Source organism: Falco biarmicus, chromosome 6, assembly GCF_023638135.1.
Source record: "Falco biarmicus isolate bFalBia1 chromosome 6, bFalBia1.pri, whole genome shotgun sequence".
NCBI classification, from domain to species: domain Eukaryota; kingdom Metazoa; phylum Chordata; class Aves; order Falconiformes; family Falconidae; genus Falco; species Falco biarmicus.
The window spans coordinates 72,042,423-72,069,008 of NC_079293.1; the positions used below are offsets into that span (position 1 = coordinate 72,042,423).

Below are 26,586 nucleotides of genomic sequence, written 5' to 3' on the forward strand. Positions count from 1 at the left end.
TAGCTACCTTCTCAGTAGTCTCATTTTTGAAATCCTATTCATTGCTATTAAACTTCACTGCCATTAATTCCCATTTTTTACATTGATATTTTTAGACTTTGTTTCATTGCCACTAAAACATCTGCTTTTAGCTAGCATGGCTTTTTGCCCAGTATGATTTTCATTTCATGTTTGTGCATTCATGACTTTTTGGACATCTCATAAGATGTTCTTGTACAACTATCATTTTTTGTTAATATTTCTCACTTTGATGTTCCCAGGCAGTTATTTTGACAATTGCTTTAAACTTGGGAAAATTATCCCTTTGACAGTTCCAAACGTATGTATCACTGGCTGATGCTATATTCTGTTCTCACAGGGTAAATATAACCGCATCATGATCACTGGTACTTAGCCAGCAGCAGATTTTTAGGCTAGCAATTAACTTGTCTTTATCAGTAGAATGAGGCCCAATATTGAATGTTGGATGCCATGCTGGGTGCTGAACTTCCTGTGGTAAAGTTTTAAGGACTTTTTTATTGCTGTCTACCTGAGAAATCCAGCCAGTGCTCTCCTCAGGGTGATGTAAGAACATAGAAGATGGCTGTCTAAATCTAGACTGAAGTATCTGTACTGTATTTAAGTTTCCTTTAAGTTCATCCTTCTACACAGCCTGAGCAGATAACAGAGAAATACCTCACACTGTTTTGTAGCAAGGCTTGGTGGTTTGCAACTGCACTTCACTCTGCAGGTTGTCCTTTGAGGGCCCGTGGTTCAGAATAGTCTGGCAGATAAGTCTTTCATACACCCCCTTCCCTTTTTCTCATTCCATACTTACCAAACTAATACCAGTTTTTCTTTTTCTAGCATTCCCTTTATGTGATCTATCCCACAATTATCAGGTAGACAGTGATGGCATAAGCTTTTCCACACCATTAGTTGGTGACCCCCAAAATGAGGTGGCTACTTGTATCCTACACTGTGTCACCTGTGAGTCTTACGTTTCTCATTCGCCAAAAAATCAGTATTTTGCTGTAGTATTCTCAGTGTTGTATTACTTTCTGTGTGAGTAAAAGCCCATTCAGAGCATGACTTTTCCCTGGCTAACCTCTAATGTGATTTTTAAAAGTCAGTAATACAAGTACAAGGGAAGCTGAGACTTGCTGGGTCTAATAACGATACCAACTACTGAAGTTATCACAGCCCATCTCTCCTTCTGGATAGCCCCTACCGCAAGCAACCTTCAGTTCATCCTGGCCTGAACTAGAACTGATCTGCTGGCATAACTAACTGTAAAAAGCCCAGCTGCCTGGCCCTTCAACAGGAGGGCTCCCTACAGTTCCACTTGCATTGTATTAAAATTCGGACCATTGTTTTTCCACCAGTCTAAACCTGGCACTTGGATTTAAAAGATATATATACATATATACTGTAAGGAAAAAGGAGTTGGGAGGTAATGTGTCTGCAGCAGAGGACGTGGGTACATGTTTATCAAGATGCAATCTTTATGCTGCATTTTTGTCATAGTGAAAAGCAAGCTGACATTTGGGTTGCCTTATGATACCAAAAATGATTACATCTTGCCTTCTTTTACTGGATCTGATTAAAAATAAGAGGTGATGTTTTTTGTCTTGATTAAATTTGTTATAAAAATCATGCAATAATGTGTTCAAATGAAATAGTATTGCTCTGTTGCTTGATTAAGGTAAGACTAATTGTGGGCATAATTTTCATCAAATTAACTGAAAATAACGGGTGGGGGAAGGAAGAAGGTAAGAGAAATCTAGCAGAATTAACATTGCTGAACAACAGCGTGTCTAGACTAGAATGTGGGATCAGAGAAGAATCGGGCTATCTTTGTTCTTAATAGGCATTCAGTGTTTTCATCATTTCTCTTTTCAGAACCCGATTTCTCTTATCTGGATGCCCTGGCTCCTTATCAACCTTTGGCGATGAAATGTGTTTACTGTCCCATTGACACAAGACTGAATTTCATTCAGGTGTCTAAATTACTCAAAGAAGTCCAGGTAGTGATTTTTCTGTTGCATTTTCTTATGTTTCTTCACACACCTGAAATAATTAGGCCAATTATGAACAACTGCTGCATTAAACAATAGCAAAATCCAGGCAACACCCAGATCCTTTTATTCATGAGGGAGCACACAACACTGAGCTCTCCTTTATCATCCGGCTCCAAAATGAATATGGCATGCCATAAATGCCAAATGACTGCCAGCCTCTGCTCAGAGCGGCTGGAAGATCCCTAAAAGCTGAGAGTGCAGGGCAAATGGTGTGTACATCCCTTTCCTCCTTTTTAGGTGTATATGTAGTCACAGAATCACAGAATGGTTGGGGTTGGAGGGACCCCTGGGACCACCCAGCCCACCCCCTGCTCAAGCAGGCTCTCCTACAGCAGCTGCACAGGATCGTGTCCAGGTGGGCTCTGGACGCCCCCAGAGAAGGAGACTGCACAGCCTCTCTGGGCAGCCTGTCCCCGTGCTCCGGCACCCTCAAGGGAAAGAAGTTTTTCCTGCTCTCCCCACGGAGCTCCCTGTGCTGCAGTTTGTGCCCGTTGCCCCTTGTCCTGTCGCTGGGCACCGCTGACAAGAGCCCGGCCCCGGCCCCCTGACACTGGCCCTTAAGGTACCTGTGTGCATCGCTCAGGTCCCTCTCAGCCTTCTCCTGCCCAGGCTGAACAGCCCCAGCTCCCGCAGCCTTTCCTCACCAGGGAGATGCTCCAGCCCCTCATCAGCTTCTAGTCCTAATAACTTCACAGTCATAATAACTTTTTCCCACATTCTTGGTTCCTGTTTGTTTGAATAAACCTGGCTGTTTCTAATCCAGTCTTAATGTATAGGGTAGCAAGTGCGAGTGTCCTCAGCACCCTCAGCTTTAACCGTCTCTTCTGCTCTTTATCCTGCAGTTGATACTTGCTTTCGTCCTGGCACTGCTGTTCCTGTGTTTCACATTTCTTCCAAATCCACTGCTTTCCTTAGTCAGTTTACAAAACCCGGACTTCTTCTGTCTAGGAAGAAGGCCAGAGCATTCATGTAGTCTCCGCTTTCCCCCCTTGACTCTTCTTGGCTTTACTGGCCTCTCCTTGTCTATCCTGTTTGTTTCTACTGAAACTGCTTTCTGACTCATGACATAATTAAAATAATACCCTGGTTTTTTTCCTGGCTGAGCTTTCCCCTTTGTTCTATCTTCAACTGGTTGAACACAAAAAATACGTACTCTTCCATACCTCTTAACAGTGTCTGGATCATTTTATCTCATTGTTCTGTGACCTGGCCTGTCATCACACAACTAATAGCAGTTGCCGCTGCCTGTTTTTCAGACAAGCATCTTCTTCCCGTTTTACTACTGAAGTGTAATGCTGTTTCCAAAACAGTTTGCAGAAATGCTGTCTTGTCCTTTGGCTTTTAAATCCTGCAGTGATCCTTGTGGCAACCAGCCTGTTTATTCTTTGTTAATATATTGCTGGCAGGTCATGAAAACTCAGAGTTGCTTATTATGCTAATGTTTTTGCAGCCTTGCATATTGGTACATCTGCCTCACTCCGTGCCATTTTGTGATGGTCACCACTACTGTCATTTGCTTCCAATCTAGGTGACAAGGATTTGGAAGAAAAAGCTATTGAATGTTCTTTTTTTTCCCTGTCCTTATGGCCGCTGACATGACTGCTGATATGGAAGTGGTTATTAAAGACACAAATTTAGGCCTTGTTACTCTGGCCGCTGTTGTTCACAAAACGAAGACTGCCTGCTCTTGAACAGTTTGTTCCAGTACTGACTGGATCTTCTGGATTGCATCTTTTTGGTGTGGTTTTTTTTTTTAAATACAAATAAATTAGCCTGTTAATTTATTTACAATCTGTAAACCTCCTTATGGCAACGATTACTGTTGCAGGGCAGTGCAAGAATCAACCAAATTTTTTTGTCAGTCACCTCACTCTTCTTTTGCAGCCTCTCCATGTAGTTTGCCCAGAGCAGTACACCCAGCCACCACCCACCCAGTCTCATCGCACAGATCTGATGATAGACTGCCAGCCCCCGCCAATGTCCTACCGCCGAGCAGAGGTGCTGACCCTTCCGTACAAGCGGCGCTATGAGAAGATTGAAATCATGCCAGAAGTGAGTAACAGAAGTGGGGGAAAAGATGGTGGCTTCTTGCCACTGCTGCAGGTAGCCCCTTTGAGTAAAGATACCTTATGGCTGTGATTTAGTGTTGACTGTGATCATGTAAAGCGCTTTCTGTCAAATGGAGGGCTAAGAAAGAAGCATTTCTGTGAGAGAATTTCACTGTGTAAACTAATGGGAATTGAAAAAAACCATTGTGGACAAGCAAAAGGTATGTTTAGGTGAATTGGCCTTTGCAAGGATATATTGCATCTCAAAATACAGAAAAAAGGGCAATCTCTGCTAGCCACCTGTGGGGCAAGCCCAGTCAAGTTGAAGTTCCTGCTGTAAGAAATACCCTTTCCTTTGAGGAGCAGTATTCAGTTATATGTTAAAGGTATAGTAGTAAAATGGCTCATTTCTATTACAACAGTTTCAATAAATGGTTAATTCCTACAGGCTGCTGGAGTCCAACAGGCTAATGGATTGCTTGTAGCCATCTATAATGTGGACTACTTATGCCCATAACTTCTATTAATAATTTATTAACCCCATAAATCAAATATAAATGTACCCATAATACAAAGGGTGACCCATATTCTAACAGGCATGATCTTAAAATATTTTTTTGACAGTCCAATCAGCACAAATGTGTCCTTGGATCAAAGGTGATAGTGGCTTTTTACAAGGAGGTGTTACTGCCCTTTGGAAACGGTTGAATATATGAGTCTACTTTTCATCAGAGAGTAGAAGGAGGAAGTATCCTTAGTTAAGCCAAACATAAAGTACAGAACTGGTAGCCAGGTAACAAAATCCCTCAGCCAGTCCGTAGCACCCATTCTTCCCATTTCGCGTGTGCATCAGTTCTATTAGTTGCCTGCCCAGCCCACTGGTTAGAGGATTGCCAGAGACAAGGAGGGATTTTTTAATTAGAAAATATACTTGGATGCAACTCCATCAACACATATATATTTAATTGGTTTTGGAAATTGTATGTTTATTGGATCCTATTAAACCTAAGACTAGTAAGATGTGCCTTCCATTCACCAGCATGACCAACACAAACCTTACTTTCTGAGTGCAGAGCACCAGCACATGGTTTACCTATTATTTAGATTCCACTGAAGCTTTAGGTTTTCCCCTAAACTGTGAGGGTGTTAGTGAGCCTTTGTATGTGAGCGTCTCTCTTGCGTCAGCCCTGTGAAGAGGGTGGATACCAGCTTTCCCTGCAAACAGAATTCAAACTAGCACAGATGCTACAGATGAATATTCACCAACCCTCATAAATTTTGAAGTTCGTATCAAGGGAGAGAGTTGTCTAAAAGCTAGACTGGTCCATGGGAGTTGCAGGTTCAGTTTCTTGCTCTGTCAAAGTCTTCCTAGATGATCAGCGCAAGTCTAAAACACAAAATGCAGCTCACATTGGAAAGGCCACTGAGGACTGCAGAGTTCTCTGGCAGAGCTTATAAGTCTGAAGGCAGTGCCATGCTCATGGGGCTAGACAGCATCAGAAAACAAGTCAGTGTTTCTCTTTTTAGCTTGGCTGTTGGCAGCAAGATCACTTACACTTGAGGCTCAAGAGGCCATGTGGATGCAGTCTCCTTGGTAGCCACTAATGTGAAAATGCTCTCCATTTCTAAGGCAGATCTCCAGTGGTTTTTAGGTGTTGTCTGTCACTGAAGCAAATGAATTCCTCCTGTACTTCTGGGTAAAAACAATGTGTAGAAATAAGAACACTTGCCAAAACTTCTGGGCTCTTGGAGGAAGGATGCACTGTAGATAATGTGGTATTCACCAGCCTGGGATGGGTATCAAAGAAGCATGTAGAAAATGAGAGCTGGTTTCTGTTGCATTCACTTTGACTTGGAGAGTTCGAGCAGAAAGCTGCACAGGCAGGAATATTGACCGAAATGTCCCTTTTTTTCCTCTAAAAAATTACGTCAAATTATAGTCACACAGGAGCCCTAGTTTCAAAGCTACCTGTGCTCAGGGAATAGAAACTTCACTTGTGATTTTTCCATGTCCATGTATTTATTCTTCCTGGTTCTAAAGCTGCACTTACCAATTTGTTGCAAAAAGCTACTTGGTATGTAATGATGCTCCTGAAAAGACTTTTTAATACGATACAAAAATCAGGTAGACCAGCTCCTCTCTGAGACTTTCAGGAAAGCTGTCCTCCTTCCCTCTGGTGTCAGGGAGGTAGTGTTTGCTTGCCTCAGGGGGTTCTTTGAGCGTTAGACCCATTAGTAGTTGTGTGCTTGCCTCTGAGAGCAAGGCTGTGATTCAGGGCTGTTAATAGGAGGCCATTCCCCGGCACTGAGATATGCAAATCATCCTCAAAAAGAAATCTTGCTCGTTCTTTTTAAGGGAACTTGCTAGAGGAGTAGCAATGCCAAATTTGTAGTGATCACAGACTGTCTCCCCTGGATAATCTCTATTTCAGCATGTCTTCATCACATCACTGTGTGAGGATAGGCTTTGCTTCCAGCTTGACCTGCAGAGTGGTGATAAGGCATGGGAGGGGTGGTATGTTGTCTCCCACCCTCTCTGACTTTGGCCTTTGAGTCTTAGCAGCATAGCTGGTAACCGCTGAGAAGTGTAACTGCATCATCTCTCCTGCTCAGTGTAAACAGTTGCAACAGTCAATCCCAAAGGATCATAGTTTTGTTTTCAAGTAAATAGGAGAAGGAGGAAGAGACTTTTTCTAGGCCCTATATTTCCTTTGATGCTAACCCCCTAAATAAGCACCTTACCTCCCTAATTATTTTTATGTGCCATCTGCATGGCTTGCCTCGTTCCCTTTCCCAGCCCTGCCTGTCTGTCCCGTTGTGCAGGGAGGTCGTTAGGATGTCCGGTGCGAGAGGCTGATGCAGATGGCCTGTTGGGTTCAGGCAGGGTTTACACAGTGGTAGCAAAAAACGTCTGTAACTTCCCCTTCTTCTGGCTTGGTTGTGCAAGACAGGATTGCAGATAGGATAGATGCGGCTCCTCGGTGGGGAGTATTTGCTGCTTAATGTTTCCTTTTCGGTAGTTTCATCCAGGAAGACTCTTTAAAGATCCCTGAATATACAGGAATTTCTATACTTCAAGGAAAGGGCATTTATTTCATATAGGCTGCCACCATCTCTGGGGTTCTGTGAAGGCTCAAGTGGCAGTTGGAAAGGGTATTTTATAGCTCCTAGCAAACCTTGTGAAGCTTTGTTATTTGTCAAAGCCATGTTAGCCAAAAATGCATGATGAAATCCACCCTGGAAAAAAAAGTAATTGCTAGATCTGCTCCAGGGCTAGGACTTGTATCTAAAGTGCAGCTGAGAGTCTCATAATAGCCTTCTCCCTAACATCCACAGCCCCTTCTCAGAAATGGACATGTGCTCAAACTTCTGTCTGGATTCTTAAAAGCTTTTGAAAATCAAACAGTTGGCTCAGCATGGTGTCAGTCAATACAGACTGACGGTATGGTAGTGTGAAATTTCCTTTCCAAAACTGTTTCAGTGGCTCAGATTCTGGCCTGTCAGACTAATGTAAATTTACTTATACTGCTGGAGCTTGTCTACATTTCAATCCCCTCACCGAAGAGCAAAGTCAGGTCAAGCAGGACTGTTGTATGTTAATGAGATTGACACTCAGAGCAGCCTTTGTTTAGAGAGAGGTTTTAACAGTCTCAAGGCGCCAGGGTGGAATGGCTCTCAGAGGTATTGTGGAAACCTTTAGGCTTTAACTAATTTGTTCTTCTCGGCATCTGCCTTTCACTTTAAAAAATAATAAAAAAAAGACTGTTTCCTGGAAATTGGTTAGGCATTGTCTATTCACAGGAGAACGATGGGAAAATGGAAAACACCTTCTGGAGCAAACAGATAAATTAAACAGTAGTGTTTGAGCAAATAATGTGCCTACAGTTTAATTACAGCTGAACAATGGTGCGGATCACTTGATTCCAGCAGCAGACTGACTTCAGTGAACGCTCTGTGTTTTTAAAATATTCTATTTGGAAGTTCTTCAGGACACGGGCCAGTATAGGAGAGTGTGAATGTGCAATGCACAGCGCAGCATGAAGTGAAATTATAAGGAACTATAGTAGAGAAGAATTAGGAAAACAGCCACTTGGCAGCCCATTATAATTATGTCACTTTCACTCCACCCTCCCCTTCTGCTGTCTTGACTTCTCTTTCCATGTAGGATCTTGCCAATTCCTTTTTGAGAGAAAGAAAGGCAAAACATGGCTTTCGTCTTACCTCTCAAACTTCCTTCCATGTTTCAGGGACTAAAGAGTTTTAATTTTTGTCTGTCTTCTAAATCCTCAACTTATTTTAGTGACCCCACATTATCCAATCTCTTGACCTCTCACTTTCTTTTCCTCCAAACATTCTCCCTTGCATAAAGATACTGTCATCTCACTTACCATAAAGTGAAATATAACCAACCTGCTTGCTCCTGCTACTATCATTCCTCCCTTCAGCTCCAAACTCACTGAATCCACTGTCTATAAAATTGCTTGGAGTCCCCCTCATTCTAGCACAGGCCTTTTGTAAGTTTGACTTCACCTTTTGACATTCCACCAAAACTACTCTTCTGCCACCTTTTACCAGCCTTTTCTTAGGTGAATCCAGAACCACTGAAGTCTGCCATCTTCCTGATTTATGTCATCAGTGTTGAAGGCAATCAGACATTCTTTTCTTCCTAAAAATGTCTCCCGCCTCATTCCCATGTCTCTTCTCTCTGTTAAGCCTCCAATGCTTCTGCAAGAGAATTCTCCCCTCTTTTGTGGGCTTTGAATGTCTTATCCTTCATTTCCTTTGCTTTTTTTCTTTTTTCTTCCCCCTGTACATTTTCACTGGTTGGTCTTATCCACAGATTGCCCTATTTAGATTGATGAAACTTGGATCTGCTTTTTTGCTCCCAGTCTCCTTTTCCCTGCCCACATTAATATCTAGGTTTGTTTCTCCTTCAGTTTTGATGGCTGACTAAGATAACACTCTTTTCTAGCCAGGTGCTCACCTTTCTCTTCCCAAGGAGCTTCAACAACATCACATTCTGACTTGACAATCTGACCCATAAACCGGTTACTGTATTTTGAATATTTTGATTGATGCCCATTTTATATCTTTCAAGTGACTCGTCTTTTGCATCTGTAAGCTGCTTGCCTTTACTTTGAAGATATTTCACGTCCTTGCATCCCATGCCTGTCCTTGGTCATTCAAGTTGGAGGCTAATATCTGCTTCTGTTCATTCTGGCTTCCACTGTCCTCTTGAAAGTTCCTCAGACAACTTCTTCTGCCTGCTCCCAGGCTGCGCAGCACACTGGGCAAGAGCTTCATTAAACAGCCATAAATCTACTTCACTACACTTCTTAAACACCTCCTTAAAACTGTCTCTTGGATTGGCAAAAAGCCAGAGCTTAGTTTTAGTATGGAGACTACTGTTTATAATCCCACCCAGGATTACGTGCTATTGTTTGGTCAGTACCTGTCTTTTGGGTTTGATTTCAAGGCTTCGGGGGCAGGGTTCATCATGTTGATCTGGAGCCCTGGTCCGTTAATTGAACATGGAATAGAAGAGGTTTGTTTCATTGCTCAAAACTGCAGGACTACCCCTTCGGCTTGTTTTGTTTCTCCACTAAGTGTTGGTTCATGGAAGAGTAAAGCTAAGAGGTAGGCATTTGCGAGCAATAATATCAGAAACTTTACATATTTATGGCATGTTTCTTCGTCAGCTGAAGTTAATGAGACTTTAAAATCCACTCCAGAGAACTGTAGCAGACCCGCAGAAACCGAAAGATCTATTAAGTTAGGGTTAGTTTAGCAACTTAATCATGCCATTTAAAACACCTGGGTTCTGTAAAATCTGAGGCTGAAACCCCAGCAAGACATGACTTGGATCACTCACTAGTGATTACGTAGATGCCCTTAGTTCTAGGATGTTTGTTCTTTCTTGGAAATGCCCTTGTTCCTTCAAGTCTCATTGGAAAGATTCCTCAGTTTCTGTTCCACTGCTCAATGGCCTGCAGCATGCTTGTGCCTTGTTTAATATGCTTGCTGGTCATGAATGCTTACTCCACAGGCGTATTTAAATCTTTAGACCTTTCCCCTTTGGTGCATGTGTTTGACCACATACCTTCTTGTTTCCTCTGCAGGATCTGATAGTTGCAGACTTCCCGCACTCAGACTCTGCCTGACTTAGCAGATGGTATAAAGCCAAGGCTGAATCTATTTGAGACTTCTGCCCACGCTATAATCTCTTGTGCATTTCTGTGTCTAGTTTCAAGCGGCTTGACAACAGAGCTCCTGGTACTTAAATAGTGAAGGGATAAGAAGAGGCAGGGAGGTAGGAGGCGAGGTAAATTGTCTTCCTTTCCTAACATTGCCATCCAAATATAACTGACAGGATGATGACTATGTTTTTTCTTCTGTTTACAAAACAGTCTATACAGATCATCCTGGCTTGTGAAAGGGCTATTGCACAGCTTTTAATCATGTGGAATATTTGGGCGCTCTTTTCCTATTAAAGGTACACTGGGAAGGTGCTTTTCTGCATGCAGAAACTGGATTTGATGTGTGTGAGAAGCGATATGAGTGGAGGGATGGAGGATGAAGCACGTTGTTCTCCATTCAGATTTGCTGAGGACTAGTTAATTGTAAAAAGCTCTGTGAAACTGTGATCACTAGGGCCTGGTGGACTCCCTCTGAAGGCAAGCAGGTCTGAAAATCAGCTCTTCTAATAATTAGGATTATTAAAACAGGATTTTTTTCTGTCACATACAAATTGCATCCTTTTTAGGGGCTAGGATCTGGATGGGAACTTCCTCATGCCTGGCAATCTTGAAGGCTGAAAGCAATCATTTCCACCTAGAAATGGAAGTGCCCTACCGGGTTACATGGCCAAACCCAGCTGCAGTTAGTAATAGTGTTTATAATTCGCCTCAAAAAATGTAAGGCGCCAGCTTGGAATTGTGAAGACTTTTGCCCCTGCTGTTCCCACCAGAATGCTGTTCAAACCCCCGCTGTCTCTGATGGCTAGAAACATCCCAATTTCCAGCCTAGGCTTATTCATGGCTGGTCTGCACATACTTATTCTTAACATCACATTTTAGTATAAATAGATTTTCCCTTTTACTGGTAATTTCCCTGTGGTGTCTATGTAGAATAATCAAATTCACCTTCTGGCTTTCTTTTTGCCAGGCTAAACAAGCCAAGATACTTCGTTTCCTCTTACAAGACAGCTTCCCTGCCCTACTCTACCCTTCAGAATATCTTACTTGAACTTAAATTACCCACAATTTACAAGTAGCTCAGACGGGATCTTGCTCGGCCCAATATAATAGCAACAGCTCATCTCTGCTAGAATTACCTGGTATTTCTGGAGTTGCATTTAGCTTTTTCATGGCTGTGTCACAGTTGTGACTCTCAGTTCTCATGGGATGGACTAATAAACCTGGACCCTTCACCTTTGTCATTTCCAGCAGCTGCCAGCTCGCAGCAGAAATTCTCGGTATTAGCCCAGTTCCTGGCCTTGCATTTCGTGCTATTGAATTTAATCTTGGTTTTCTCACTCCAGTTCTTGAGGTCATCTAGTTCTTCCTCCATGACAGCCTGACCTTTCTTTCAATTACGGATTCCTGTACAAACTTCAGTGGGGCCTTCTGAACACTCTCTTTATTCTGTACTGGGGTCATTAATAAAAATTGGATGGGAGTAGGCTCAAGGCTGACCCTTCAGGAATTGCAGCAACAGCCCAGTAGCTGGTTGGGAATATCTTTGCTTTAACCAGCACTTTCCCCACCTCAAAACTGCTGTAGAAATCCACAGCTTTTAATTTCCCATGTGGTACCTTGCTAGCGCTTCATGAAGCACAGGCTGTGGTTGCCCCAGAAGCCCAGACCGTGGCTGCCCCAATTCCCTCAGCAGTTGTCTTATCAGCGAAAGCTGTTGTGTTAGTCACATGTGATCCACTTTTGATAATTTCTTAAAATTTTCCTTCCATTTACGTTTTTACTGCAGTATAGTAGCAGGAGTAATGGACCCCTTAGGATTCCGAGTGCTAGGTATTGCACAAGCACTTAACAAAACCTATCCCTGCCCCAAGGAATATATTGCAACTTCATTCTTTATTTATTTTTTCTAAGGACTTGCAGTGTATTGAGTTCATAATGGGTCTGTCCTGACCAGTGGTTTCATAGTCTGTTTCATGTCTTTGTTTTCTTTGGTTTCAGCCAGAATTGCAACTCTGGCTCCTACCTCTAAGGCCGAGACAGTATATTTATGCACAGTGTGCAAATCTAGAAAATACACATTTAATTTTTATGTGAAAACCCAGCTGTGTCCTTTTCTGAAGACACATGCTGTAATTTAGTATACACATGAGTGAATTTCAAATCTTAAAAGTTAAGGGGATTTTAATTACTGGTAAGGTTCGCTGTGCTTTTACTTGCTCCCCTATGCTCCAGTCCTGCAGGGTGAAGACCCAGCTCACCTCACTCAACTCTGGCTTTGCCTTTCCCTGCTGGGTCAGTCTTCCCGCACTCTCTCTAGCATAAGCCAAGAGCTATTGCACTTATAAAACTCGGAGGTGAAGAGGGAAAAGGGAGAAGTCTGGAAAGGTGTCCCAAAACTCTAGGAAGAAATCACAACCGGTAAAGCTGCAACTTGGATGTTAAAATACTGGCTGGTGCATGTCTCTGCATGTTTGTCCCTGGAAAATCCTCCATAGGATGAAGAGCACGTGTGCTAAAATTCTGGTCCTCTCCTGATTTTAATCTCATCCTCAGTCATTGTTCAGTTCTTCATTGCTAGCAGGAGGGGTTTTGGCTGGTGGCTGAAGACAGTGTGCGACCTTCAGCCTAGGGAGAGTTGTCCCCAGTGAAGGCCTTAGGAGAGATTTCAGAGTAACCTAACCCGTGTCATTTGTTCTTCTTCATAAACAACTATAGTCTGCCCAACAACGGGGTTTGGGCTCACACAGTATGTGTCAGATCTCATTTTGTTATGGAAAATCCTACATGAAAGATCCAACTGCAGTTTACAGTAAAATGTCTTTCCCCCGTAAGAGCACGGGTGGGCCGTTCCGATCGCGGAGCAGAGCATCCCGAGCTGAGTGCTCTTTCCCTCAGCCGTTACAAGGTTCGCATCAGCACTTGCAGTTTCTGACTACTGAGAGTCAGTGACTTGGGTTTTGGTTGATCTCTGGTTTAAACTTCCCTTAACAGGAGGGATTTAAAAAAATGAAATGCACAGTACACATAAACAACCTCACAAGTTTGTCTTAAGGCTCATCCACGGGCAGGGGACTGATTAACGTGAGGTTAGTTCTCAGTGCCGTGTGTCTCTGCTTTTGTGACTTTCCTGATGCCAGCATGTGGCATTAGACTTGTGATAATGACTGGAAGGAAGACGCATTTATTCGTGCATAGTAGGGGGCTTTTCAATCTCACAGACAAAGGCATAACAAGATCCAGCAACTGAAAGTTGGACAAATTCAACCTTGAAATAAGACACGGTTTCCTGGCTGCAAGGAAGATTAAAGTTGGGAACAGCCTGTGAGAGGAAATGGTGGAGTTGCTATTGCTTGGCATATAGACAAGATTTGCTATCTCTCTGAACAGGGGTTCTTTAATCCAGCATTTTGGAAGAGTTCTGTGATTTGTGTGTGCAGGAGGTCAGTTGAGAGGAGTATAGCGGTGCTGTCTGGTCTTGGTGGGTGAATTACTGGATGTGATTAAATGACCTTTTTGGTTTGGGTCAGTGAACTTCTATAATAAAAGGATTGGCCGCAATATGGAGAGGGCTGAGAGATGAAGCAATATCTTAGAGAAAATAAAAATGAATGTCTGTCTTACTGTCTTTTTGACTGTTAATAATTAAAGTGTTGCTATTTACCAACTGTGTGGTTAAAACCTGCGTAAACGTTGGTATCAAAGTATATCAGTGGCAGAAGAGGACTTTGATTCTAAGCAACTCTCTGGTTTTTAAGGATCTTTCTCTTTACAGTGTTTGTCATTTTGCCATGTATTCTTCATTAGAACTCATTTTGTATTGATCTTCCTCTGGAAGGTGGTAGGAATGGAAAGTGCCTTCGACCACTGCAAAGTGCAACATAGCACAACACACTGCTGCAAGTGTTACTATCTTTAGGTCCCAGGGGAAATGTGAAGCAATCATTATCATTATATTTTCATTCTGTTAGCCTTCAACAACAAACTATAAAGACCGTATTCAAATTGCCTGCTTTAAAGTTCTTGAACAGAGTCCCGGAGAGACAGCAATCTGAATTGCTGCATGGAATTTTGATTTCACCAAGATTCACCAAGTCTGAATATGTGTAAAATTTGTGGGACTTGAATGCAGCCTTGAAACGTCTGTGTTTTTCCAATACAATCATTTATCCAACTGTTCTATTTCAAGGAGGTGCTTTCAAAATCTTCCTGCGGCTTTACCAGTGGTAGGTAAGATTTGCAGAAGTTATTAGAAGTATCTGAGCTTTGCTGCCATTGAAGCCAACAGAAAAGCCTTCTCAGCGCTTTGATGGCAAAAGAACTAGGCCTGTAGTGAGTGCTTTTTGAAGTCAAGTTCAGTTGCTTCTATATTCACAAGGATTAGCACTTTGCTGTAATAGAGTGATCACCTACATAATCATAATTTACAGCAGACCAGGGTACTTAGCAGTAGAGTTTTGGTACCTGAAATTTTTTGAGAATTGGCAGGGTTCAGTTGTTCTGCTCTGTCCCTCTCCTGGTTTGGATAATGTTGAAAATTCACTGGGTGGTCTTTGGTAAGGAATTTAATCTTTTATTTCAGGTGCACTATCTCCGAAATGGGAGTATACAATGCTTTTCTAAAATCCATTGAGTTTCTCTTCCTGCTTTTTGTGCATGGGAGTATCTGGCAAGCTAAGGAAGGATGATGTCGACTTGCTGGCAGGGCAATGATGATAGCTGGTTTTCCAGAGCTCTGCTCTGTGGAAGCGCTACAGTAGATGGCTGAAGTTTCAAAAGAACTCCTTACCTTGAGGTTAAGCTCTTACTAATATATGGCTTCAAGTGGAGGTGGCTTGTGTTTGAAGATGAAACGGAATGGAGTTCAGACGAGGATTGTCTTGTAGAGACTCTTTGTACATGAGATGGAGTGATGGTCTGGGCGGGTTGAAGGTACAGCTTTCAGGAAAAACAGGGAAGTAGATTCTGTCCCTTTAGGCGTCACTTGTCTTCGCAGCTGAAAAGGCCTCCCATTCAGTGGTAGAGCGCGTGAGCAGTCTTACTCATTTTGCTTTTGTGAGTCACCTGCAGGGTTTCCCCACAGACACGGCGCACACTTTGCACACCCTTGCCTTCGGGTCCACAGTGAGTAACACAGTGAGTTACACAGAGAGGACACAGTGAGTACTTGGAAACTGCTTGGGCTGCTGGCCCATGCGCTGTGCGGGTACCTTTTTGTCTAGGGCTGGATCCTGGCTGCAGTCATGGACAGGACTCCAGGGTACTCAGTGCCCAGTGCGTTGTCATCTAGAATTCCCTTGGAGGGAAAAAGGGAATAATTTTCTGTGCTCATGAGCACTGTTTTCTGCAGCGTTCCTTTGGAAACGTGACTGGAAGAGGTGCTTCCCAGCTGGCCGGCTCCCGCAAGTCGCAGCAGGTGCAGTACTGCCCACTCCACCGTCGCGGCCAGCACCCTCAGTGCTGAGGGTCCTGGGAGGATGCCATTGAATAAAAAAGTTGGAGCCAAGACTAAATTTTACTTCTTTCAGAGAAGAATTATATAAAAGGCAGTGGAAGGGTTTCTGTGCAGCGTTGTAAGGAAAAATTGCAAACCAGTCAATGAGCCATTGAGTTTTTAAGGACAAACCCTTTTCTTCCAGCTGTTCTGCAGTCAGAATGCCACAGCACCGAGGAACTGAAAGGAAATTGGCTTTGATTTTTCATTGTCCATCAACATAACAAACGTAATAAATAATGCGGAATTAGATTATGAATTTTACTAATCAAAATTATTAATAAAGTAGTTGATGTCTTTTTTAAAGAAGAGTTCTCTTTAATTGTTATGTTTTTGAGACTTGCTTTTGTTACTGAAAACATCGCTCTGCTCTGATAACAGTATGGAAGTCCGTAGCTTCAAGAGCTGGAAGGAGGGCTAAGCCAGTAAGAGGAGGGCTCTGTGTTTTGTCAGTGGGTTTGTGTTTACAGTTCGTTAGTCCATGTTTAAAAATACCATGCTGCCAATTTAAATCACAGCTGGAGTCATACAAATTTTGAGATTATCACTTGCTGAACAAAATCCTTCTTTTGCTTTAGCTTGCAGATTCGCTTGTGCCCTTGGAGATTAAGCCTGGTATTTCCTTAGCAACAGTTACTGCCGTCTTGCATACTAAAGACAACAAGCATGTGCTGCAGGTACAGTATAATGGGAAAGGGAGAGAAATATCCTTACACAGGGTTTCCTGCCATCTGGGACCCCAGCTGTTCTCATGAGGCAACCCCTCCGTCAATGCTTTCCCCACCTGGGCAGAGTCCTTGTCAGATGCTTTGTCCTGGCATGTGCAAATGAGGAATTTCACTTAGAGAGTGGGATGCAAATAAATCTCTCTACCCTCTTTTTTTTGGCCATGTGCCTGGCTAAGATAAAAGGGGAAGTGAGATTATTCCTGAGGAGAGGCTACAAATCATGCTACTGTCTTCTATAACCCATACACCAGGATCAGCCAGCTTCTCATGGACTTAGAACTGAGGGTCAGAGGGGAGAGGTGACCTAAAACATTAGATACGCGCAGGGACTGACTTCCTTAAATTGCCACGTTCCCCAGGAACCAGATTTTGCATCCTTGTACAGAGTAAGAGTGTGCACTCTTTTTCCTACCACCCCCCTGCAGCTGACCCTGCGGTTCCTGGCATTCGTGTTCTGCAGGAGGAGATGATGTCTGGTGGACCTGCTCAGCAGTGGATGCCTCGGTCCCCTTTTTCCTTTGATGCATGAGCATGCAGGGAACTCAGTGAGGCTACACCCTTCGTGATGCTGCCTCTCCTGCTGGGTAGCAGAGCTGGGCTGGGCCCACTACCCTTGGGAATAGGGCCCAGTCTGATAATGTCTTTAATGCAGGGACATAAAGATCGGTTAAGAATTTATATCAGTGCACAACAGCCAGGCTGTCTTTAGACATGATGCTACATGTTCAGACATGATGCTACATGATGGGAAAGACACAGAGCTGAGAAGCCCAGTCTGTCACCTGGAGTGTACCGGGTGCTACAAAGCACTGGAGTTGCCACAGGCAGTTTCCCTGTGTGTTGTGCAGATGCATCCCTGGCAAGGGGTTGTGCCAAGATTTTGGAGGAATTTTCCCCAGCACCTTTTTCCCAGGGACTGAGTTGCTGGTTCACTGGGAAAGACCAGTGCTGACACTTCCCTGACCTAACTAACTTGGCACAGAACACATGGATTTATTTTACAGGATAATTTCCTCACTGTTCTTTTTATAGGACTCTGGTTTTCATCTCCATGAAATGCCCTTTCAGAAGCGCTCAGTTAAGCCCACACCTTGCCCGCACGTGCAGCAAGGCACAGTGCTAGCTTAGCTGCTGCTGCACGTGCTACCCCTGCCTACCCCTCCCTGCCAACGGGGAAGGGCCTCGGGGATGCGTGAAGGCAGATAGCTTTCTGAAGCACCACAAAATTAGACCCAGATCACACTCCAGTGATTTTTCAGGCACTACAGCATCTCTCATGCCTCCCTGTCTGTATTCAAGTTCTTTCTAAAGACTCTTCTGAGGCCAGTGAGAAATAAATTTCCCGTTTTTCTCATGCCCTGAGTGGTTACTTGTTCTGAATTTGCCCGTTTCTCAACCTGTTGCATCTTCCGAAGTGTGATTTTCAAGGTGTTGACTTCTTTCAGGCATGATTCCTAGAAAATACTGCAGAGTACTTGAACGCTAAAATAGAAAGCTTCAGTCTTGAATTGAGTCAGACAGGCCTTTTAAGATGATGGAACTTTGAACAGAACTGAATTTGACAGAAATTTTAAAATAACAGAGATTTGCACTAAAACTGCTAATTTGTTTCTATAAACGATGGCTTGCGTGTGCAGAGCTGCAGTGGAGCCCAAGGCTGGGTTTCTCCTCTCCCCTTCAGCACTGCAACGTTCCCCTTTGTCACAAAACAAAACCAGTATTCCTTTTCTGTCTTCGGCACTTGTTATTCCGACTAAACTATAATAAGCTGATGTGATTCACCGCATTGCTGTGCACCTTCTCATCCATTAGCTCCCTCCAAAACCTCTGCAACCTCCCGCCAGCAAGAAGAGAAAGCGAGTGAGTGATGACGTGCCGGAGTGCAAACCTTTGAAGCCATTGCTGAGCGGCTCCATTCCTGTGGACCAGTTTGTGCAGATGCTTGAGAAGGTAGGAAGTCTTTTGTGGCAAGTGAGGTTCAAGTGGATTTCTACTCATCTCAGAAATGTGCTGCTTTTCTAGCAGAAAGAGGTTAATAATTTTAGTGTAGCTTGAAATGGATAGGAGCTAACGAGCTAGCAAACTACTTCAGGGAGCATGTGTCCCTGCACCGAGTATAGAGGGTTCTCTGTGGAGTCATGTCCTGACGTAGGACATGTGAGTCATTTCCTCCCGGTTTCCCATGGAAGCAGACTTTTGGGGTCACTCTGGGTGGGTGAATTTCCCCCATGTAACTTTTGGATTCATCATCTGATTTCCAATAAATTTGAACAGTGGGGAGGAGGTCTCAAAAGTATTTAAGTTCCTACAAGTTTTGTGAAAATGAGCTGACTGAGTGAAGAAAGGATCCTGGAAATGTCTGCACTGATGGAGAGGCTTTCTGAGGAGCTACAGGATGGGCTGGAGCTTGATGGCTGAACTTGCAGGCTGTTGGCTACTGCTCTGTGGAGCCCTGCGCCTGCATGACTACTTGGGGAAAATTAGCAGGGAAAGGGGCAGGATTGCCTGTGAGGAAGTTTGCCCTGGGGTTCAGTAGCTCTCCGCTGCCATCTTCTTTGAGGCAGTAATGTCAGCAGATGGTCATTTCTGTAGTTAAAGGAGCCATTTGCCATCTTTGCCTCTCAAGATTTTGCAACTGCAGTGACCTGGTATAGTGGAAAATGTTGATTTTAGCCACGCTGCTCTATAGTTTGTCCATCTGTATAATGAGGGTCATACTTAGCTTAGCCTATGTGTGTTTCTTCTGCAAACCCCGGAGATGCAGGATATCTGCAATGGCACCGTATTTTGTAGCCGTTCTCCCTCCTCCCCTGTGCCCTCGTCTTTCATCTCTACCTGGTTTTCCAAGTTGTAGTAACATCTCTCTCTTTTCCTCCCTCCCCAATGCTACTGTTAGCATGGTTTCAGTGACGTGAAGGTGGAGGACACAGCCAAGGGCCACATCGTACTCCTACAGGAGGCAGAAACCCTCATTCAGATTGAGGAGGACTCCACACACATCATCTGTGACAACGATGAACCTTTGAGGGTGAAACTCCGTGACCTGGTTCTCAAATTCCTGCAGAAATTTTAGCTCGTGGACACCATGCTGCTCTGCGAGGAGACATCTCAGAGCACCATTGCCAAGAGCTTTCCAAAAGGTGACCCCAGGGAGAGAGAGACATTCTTGGAGAAGCAAGGAAGTATTTTTATTATCTATTTTTTTAATTTTATTTTTAACTGGTTTTGGAATATTTTGGAGGGGATTTTTGTTCTGTAAAATTGGGAGTTGGAATCTTACAGGAGATACGAACTGCAGAGTAAATAAATAGAGTGTGTATTTACAAGGTCATGGTGAAATTGTGTGCAGATGCAGACATTTCTCTATCTGACCCTCTCTGCAACGTATGGCCCCAGTCCTTTACCTGGGAAGACTGTAGGAATATAGAAACAATGGCCTTAGATATCGTAAGATTTATTTTTTTCCCCACTGTTTCTTCCCAGTCACCAAATCCAGTTTCCTGTCTGTCTTCCATGTACATTGTGCATGTGTATTTCACAGGCAAAAAGAAGAGAAGAATGAGAAAGCTGGAAAGGCAAAGGTTATAAAAATAAAAATAGAAAAAGGGGGATATGCTGGACATGTAGAACAGCTTCAAAGTGGCAAGAGCCTGGCCATTCCTTGCAAAAGCAGGAGGATTTTGGAAAGGCTAGAAGCTTTAGCAACGCAAGTTGTTTATTGACGCTGCACCCCCACCTTTTATGACCACATTTGTCCACCTAGCTCTAGGCTCTTCACTGAGACTTGCAAAAGCCTGGTTACTTCTGGGTTCCTCCATCATCAGTGGAGGAAGTATCTCAGGAAGGCACTTGCAAAAGTACATAAAGTACTTGAAAAGAAGTAGTTAAACTCGCAGTGCTCATGAAAAACCTTTGAGATTTAGGTGCCTCTTGTTTCTACCTTCCAAAAACCTGTCCTTTCAGCCCCCACAATCCCAAATCCTGGTTGAAATACTGAGTCATTTATACAAAGCCATCTGTACTGCAGACCTGGGGAGGTTTTTCACTCCCCAAATCATCTATTTGGGGCCTAAAGTTAGTTAATGGCATTGCTTTTAAAAGCAACCGATTTCTCAGATTTACTGCTGTTTGTTGTTATTGGATTGTTTTGTATTTATTTGGTGTTAAAAATAAAAAGCATAGTAAGACTGCCAAGGAGGAAGCATATTCTGTGGTTTATAAAAGCATCTGCATGCCTATTCCACATCCGCCTCTGCACGTATATACACATTTGTAAACTATAGCTACTCCTTCAGTTTATAGCTTTGGGGAAATTAAGGCAGTGGAAGAACAGCTCTGTAATAAAAACTATTTGCTATTGCAGTTTCCACATCACATTTCATACACATTAAGCATTTCTATTCGATTGGATGTACAGACTCCAGCATCCATACCTTTGCTTTGTGTGTACGTCCCAGGCTTGAGAGAAATAGTGTCATTAACGTGATAAAAAACTGTTGCAGGAGCATTAATCCTCGTAAGAGTTTACAGCATTTGCAGTAGCTCAGCTTCTTTATCATCGCTCGAAAATAGAATACAAGAATTGGACATATTTCACCTTGTAATTAAATCTCCAGAAAGATTATTCTTAATGCACAGAGGGCATGTGATGAACTCAGGTGAGCTGGGGAGGCAGGGAGAGAGGGAACAGTGGGCCTGGTAGTCAGTCCTTGAGAGCATCCTTCTACTTCTTACCTGCACCAGCTCCCGCACTGGTCCCAGTGCTCCAGAGCCTTCATTTTGAGAATATCCTCATTTGCATTTATAATTCTAAGGGACTTCACTTGTCGCTTTAAGAAGCCGGACGCCAGGCTGCGCGTCAGTACCTGCTGCGCCCACCTCGGCTGCGCGTGGGCAGGCTGGCCGTGCCCCGGGCAGACCGTGACAGCAGGAGCTCCCGCTTGGTGAAGGCTGTGCTGGAGTGACCTAGTATTGGGAAATCCAAGGCAGTGTTGCTGCCACGGAGGACTCGCAGGGGACCTTGCGTGGTGAGCTGTTGGTTCACCATGAAGAGCTTATCCAGTTTGCCGGCACAGTGAAAGCACGCCACAAACCTGAAATTCCTCCTCTGATTTTCCTCCTCTGGAGATGTTCAGAACCCACCTGGACGCGACTCTGTGCAACCTGCTCTGGATGAACCAGCTTTAGCAGGGGGTTGGACTGGATGATCTCCAGAGATCCCTTCCGATCCCCACCATTCTGTGATTCTGATGCCTTTTGGGAAAGGGGAAGCAAAATCGGTGATTAGCACTTCATGGCCGCTTATGAACCACAACGCCATCCCCCGCTGCAGCTGTGTGGTGCTGTGCTGCTGAACCGCGGGTGACCTTCCCGGCTTGGTCCCACCAAGCTTGCGGGTCGGCGTGGAGTCCAGCCCGGGAGTTCTCCCCTCCCCGCGCTGCTGCTGGAGGCCATGTGAGTGTGCGTGGGCCGAGCTGCCGCTCGCTGGTGGCAAATGGCTCTGAGTGCTCAGTTCCCATCACCCAAGCAGTGGCAAGCATTAGAGTCAAGAAGACCTTGGCTGGGTAGAACCAAGCTGGAGCTAACGAGAGGATGCCCTTGAGCCAGAACCTGGAGCTGAACTAGCCAGGGAGGTTTCTCTGGCATTTACATGGTTATATGACACGGAGCCCTGCAGTAAGAGGGCTGCAGATTCGCTGCCATAAAAGAATTAATCGAGCTCTGTGTTCCTCTGGCTCTGCAGGTGCGTGAGGGCAGGAAGGCGAGAGACAGAGGCATTTGCTGTCTTTGCTGAAGTGACGCAGTCCAGCCAGCCTTGCCCGTCGGGGGGGAGCAGCCTCCTAACGCACTCACCCAGCACAGCCTCCTTATACAGGCGGTCAGGTTAGACACGAGGGGCTTTACAGATGTCAGGGTATTAAAGAAATATTTAAATGTGAAGAGTGAGGCAGACTGAATCGGCCACAATAGCTACTCCATGTGAGTGACTAGGGCATAACTGGGCCAAATAAACCCCGTGGAAATCTCTCAGTGCTGCCTAACTTGACAGAACTGGAGAGACCCAGTCAAGTTCTGCCCCGGACGGATGCTTTCGGGCATGTTCCTGGCTTAGTGCCTCACTTTCCCGTTAGGAGAAATAGAAATCGTACTGTCCTCCTTTGCAGGCTGCCTTGAGACTTCCAGCTGAAAGCTGCTGCGGCAGAAGCTGTATTAAAAGCACGGTGGTTTGAAGATAATTCAGGACCTGGGAGTGGGTGGCAGTGCTCATTAACAGCGTTGGCAATGCACTCGAGCTCAACCGTTAGTTTTTAGCTTGGTTCACTACTGGAAGGCAGCTGATGTGATGGGCTCTCACATCAAAATACTTATTAGAGGTGCAAAGCTCTGACTCCTACCGGTAACAGCCGTGCTGGTATTTTATCAGGTCATCTGGTAGCTAATGGCTTTCCAAAGGCTTTGTCACCCTCCTGGGCAAGGACAGGATGGGGAAGCAATTTTAAAGTCTCCACGTTTTTCTTCACGTCATTTTGGGTGGGAAAACCTAGTGCTCCAGTCCAGCATCTGAAAACTGATTCGTTTCTTACAAACAGAAAGGTTGACCCCTGCTGGAAAAATAAACATACTAGGGAGGGATTATTTAATGAAAAGTCTTAATTAAACTAGCAAAAAATAAGCGCTTGTTCATTCTGCACACAAAAATAAATAGCATTTCTTCGGGCTGGGTCAGCCCTGCCGAGGTAACCATGGCAGCCCAGGAGAGCTGTGAATGGCGGATTACGATGGATGGCACCAGGGACGCACGCTGTGACGGCCAAACAACAGCAAAGGTACTTGGTTTCACTCTCTTTCTTCCAGAGAGGAAAAAAACGCAATCCCTTTGGCCGCTGCGTGATGTTCGTGATGTTCGTTGTGCCGTGGCCATCCCCAGGCCCCGTGACCGTGTGTGACCTGGGAGTCCCACACCCCGCGCTGCGCTTCACAGGCCTCTCCGCAGCTCCCCTAATTAAACACTAATTGCGCCAGTCGCCGCCGGGCTGCTGCGGAAGCGGCTGCGTTGCGGGGCTGCGCCTTGGCCCCTGGCAAGCGACTCCATCTCAGCTGCTTCCCCGGGCTGCAGCGCTGCGCCGGAGGACAACGGGGAGGAAAAGGTTAACGGCGGCTCTCTGCACCTGGGGGCTTCTGTGGAACAGCCCTTCCCGTACAGGGAGGGATGGCTGCTTCCTTCTGTCACTGCGAGCCTTAACAAAACCAGCTGAACAAAGTCATCTCCTGCTGTCCCCTCACCGTGCCCAGCGGCCGTCAGTGTCACCAGGGATCAGCCGGCCCTGAAGCCACCTGATGAGTACCCTGAGCCAGGGCCACCTCCTTGGGGGCTTGGACACGCTGAGCAGAGGGAAGTGGGCGCGAGTTGTTGGCTCCATGCCCCACCAGCAGCTCAGCCCTTGGGAGGAGTGGGGGAGCTGGGTGCGGAAGGGGCTGCACTCAGCTGCACGTCATGGCCTGGCTGGGCTCATGGTGGGAAAGGTGGGTCAGATCAAGGGGGCCCCAGTTACCCCTCACATGTGACCCATCGCCTGGGACCCACGACACGTGAACCCGTCCCTTGAGGACCCATCACCTGGGCCCAATCATCTTGACTTGTCACTAAGGTCCTACCACTGGAAACCCACCTCCTCGGCCCCATCCTTTTGGGCACCCATCACCAAGTCTTGTGGCCCACAAGGAACAAGCCAGGTCTTACCTTATGACCTTGGGACCCCCAGCCCTGCTTGCCAGGGCATGGCATGGGGACTTATGTTCTGAGGAGGCAGCTCTGTGAGCTACAGGGGGTTCTTGCCCATGGGGACGTGGTGCTTTTCCCATGAGGACACTTGGGGCCGCAGGGCACTGCCTGGGAGCTCAGGACAGCCCTGGCCAGGAGCCAGTGGCAAGTACCATGCCCTGAGCAAGGCTTCATTAAGGCTGGAGATTGTGGGCCGCATCCTGTGTCTCTCCCATGGACTGATGCGACACTGTCGAGTGGCACCATAGCAAGCTCCTAAATCAGGAGGGATTAATTCAGGCCCGGGAGGCAGCGGCCTTCCCAAACTGCCCTTCCAGAAGTCACGGCATCGGTTTGCTGCAGGTTTACTGGCAGGGTTAAACAATTAAAGGCTCTTTGCCTTGATTACAGCAAAAAAATAAATCATTCCTCCATCTTTGGCCTATCGCTGGCTGTCCCCGAGTGTCCCTCTCCCGGCCCCTGAGCATGTGGAGGGGTGACATCTGCGTGGCCAGGCGGCCGTAGGTAATTAAAGCTGCAGGAGTGAATGTGCTGGGGCAGAACATAATTCAGTGCGATGAGCCGAGCCGAGGGGTTGGCATGAACCCCCTGGGGAGGAAACCTCTGCCCGGCAGCGAGCGCCCACCGCAGCCATCACCCAAGCCGCAGACACGGGTAAAACTTCGCATTGGTTTCTTGATATTTGTGGGTACTCGGTGACAGAAAGGGTGAGGGCTGGCCCAGCGCGGCCCTGTGCCACCTGCTGCCTCATGGAGAACCCCAGCCACATGCAAAGCCATCACAACTTGTCTTTTATTTATTTATTTATTTATTTATTTATTTATTTATTTATTTATTTATTTATTTATTTATTTATTTATGTATGTATGTATGTATGTATGTATGTATGTATTTATTTATTATTTTTATTGTTATCATCATATTGGCAGCAAAACACCTGTAGGGTGAGAGCTTAAAATCCCTCTGCTGAGAAGGCCTGCAAGAAGAGCATGGAAAGGCTTTAAAACGAAGGCAGCAGGAGCAGGTGTTACCCCTCACCTCTTTATTCCTCTTGAAGGGAAAAGTAAAAATAAAAAATCAACCCGTGTTTGGTGGCTGCCACAGTGCTGCTCCAGGACTTGCTGCGTTCTTGGGGCAGAGCTGGGCTCCAGGTGTTCCCCAGGGCTGGTGGCACTCGACCTGGAGTTGTTTAGGGTTTTTTGGTTTTGGTTTTGGTTTTTTTTTGGCTACATTGAATTGTTTAGTGGGTTAAAATGAATAGTGACAATTACCCTTCCCTTGCAGGCACAACACTGAGTGCTGCATAGGTCTTTATTAATTGCCTGGCTAGTAACTGCTCATTTCCCTCTGACTGCTCTTAATATTTACTATACTGAGCCTCTAAATCGCAGCGTGCTGCTGTCAGCGCAGCACACGCATTCTCGGGGTGGTTGCAGGTGCTGTGCGGCGCTGCTCACCACCGGTTCTGCTTTCCCAGTTCCTCCGTTGCCTCCCTGCAGCCCTCTGGTTGCACCGTGGGTAAAACCCTGCTTCTCCCAGGGGTTCTACGCCAAGACCAGGGCTCCTAATGCCCTTAGTAACACGCTTTAACTTCTGGTCAGCCCTCAAGCAGTCAGGCATTTGGTCTAGATGATCTCTGTAGGCCCCTTCCAACTGAAATCGGTCTCCTCCAGCTTTGTATTCCTGCTGCAGCCCCGTGCCATTGCCCCAGGGTTAAAAGCAGGAGGCAGGGAGCGAGGCAGGTGATGGGTGACCCTCGCTGTGTGTTGGGCACCCACAGAATTGCAGGAGCCCATTGCTTTTGAGCCTGCTAACAACTCCAGAACAACTTCTTAAAACACTGGGGATAAAATCCTATTTTTCTTCCTAAAGCCTTTCACGGTCCATCGCAGGCAGGGAGCCAGAGGTATAAATCCTGCACAGCCCGCGCATCACTTCGCACCGGCCCTGCAACGCACTCTGAAAAATGATACGGACATCGAGGTTTATAATGCCCCCCCAGCATTTTTTCCCTTTTCCTGCTCCCCTTTTCCTGCCAGCCCCGCTCCCCACAACACCACGTGCTCTTAAATTTAAAATTTAAGCCTTTTTATTTGTTAAACAGGAAAGTGATGCCAGGGTACACGGCCTGCCCTGGCTTTTGGGTGGAAAAGCGGCCAGCTAATTAACCTGGGAGCAAGGGACCTGCGACCTTGGCTTTGCATCGCCGGTGGTGTCTGGCCCTGCTGGAATGTTCTGCATTTCCAGGTGGGTAAAGAAAACCCCAGAGCCAGCAGTTT

At 45.4% G+C, this 26,586-nt stretch overlaps 1 protein-coding gene across 2 annotated transcripts in view; it reads left to right on the plus strand.

Moving 5' to 3' along the window:
• The window catches only part of INTS9 (integrator complex subunit 9), a 72,882-nt gene extending 52,164 nt beyond the window's left edge, over window positions 1–20,718 (plus strand). For both annotated transcript variants that reach the window (XM_056343524.1, XM_056343526.1), the window contains 5 exons: window positions 1,882–2,006; window positions 3,945–4,112; window positions 16,375–16,473; window positions 18,337–18,474; window positions 19,421–20,718. In XM_056343524.1, the coding sequence (XP_056199499.1) occupies window positions 1,882–2,006; window positions 3,945–4,112; window positions 16,375–16,473; window positions 18,337–18,474; window positions 19,421–19,597 (707 nt within the window). In that variant the 3' untranslated portion in view covers window positions 19,598–20,718. The remainder of the gene's footprint in view (window positions 1–1,881; window positions 2,007–3,944; window positions 4,113–16,374; window positions 16,474–18,336; window positions 18,475–19,420) is intronic.
• The last annotated feature ends 5,868 nt before the right edge of the window (window positions 20,719–26,586 follow it).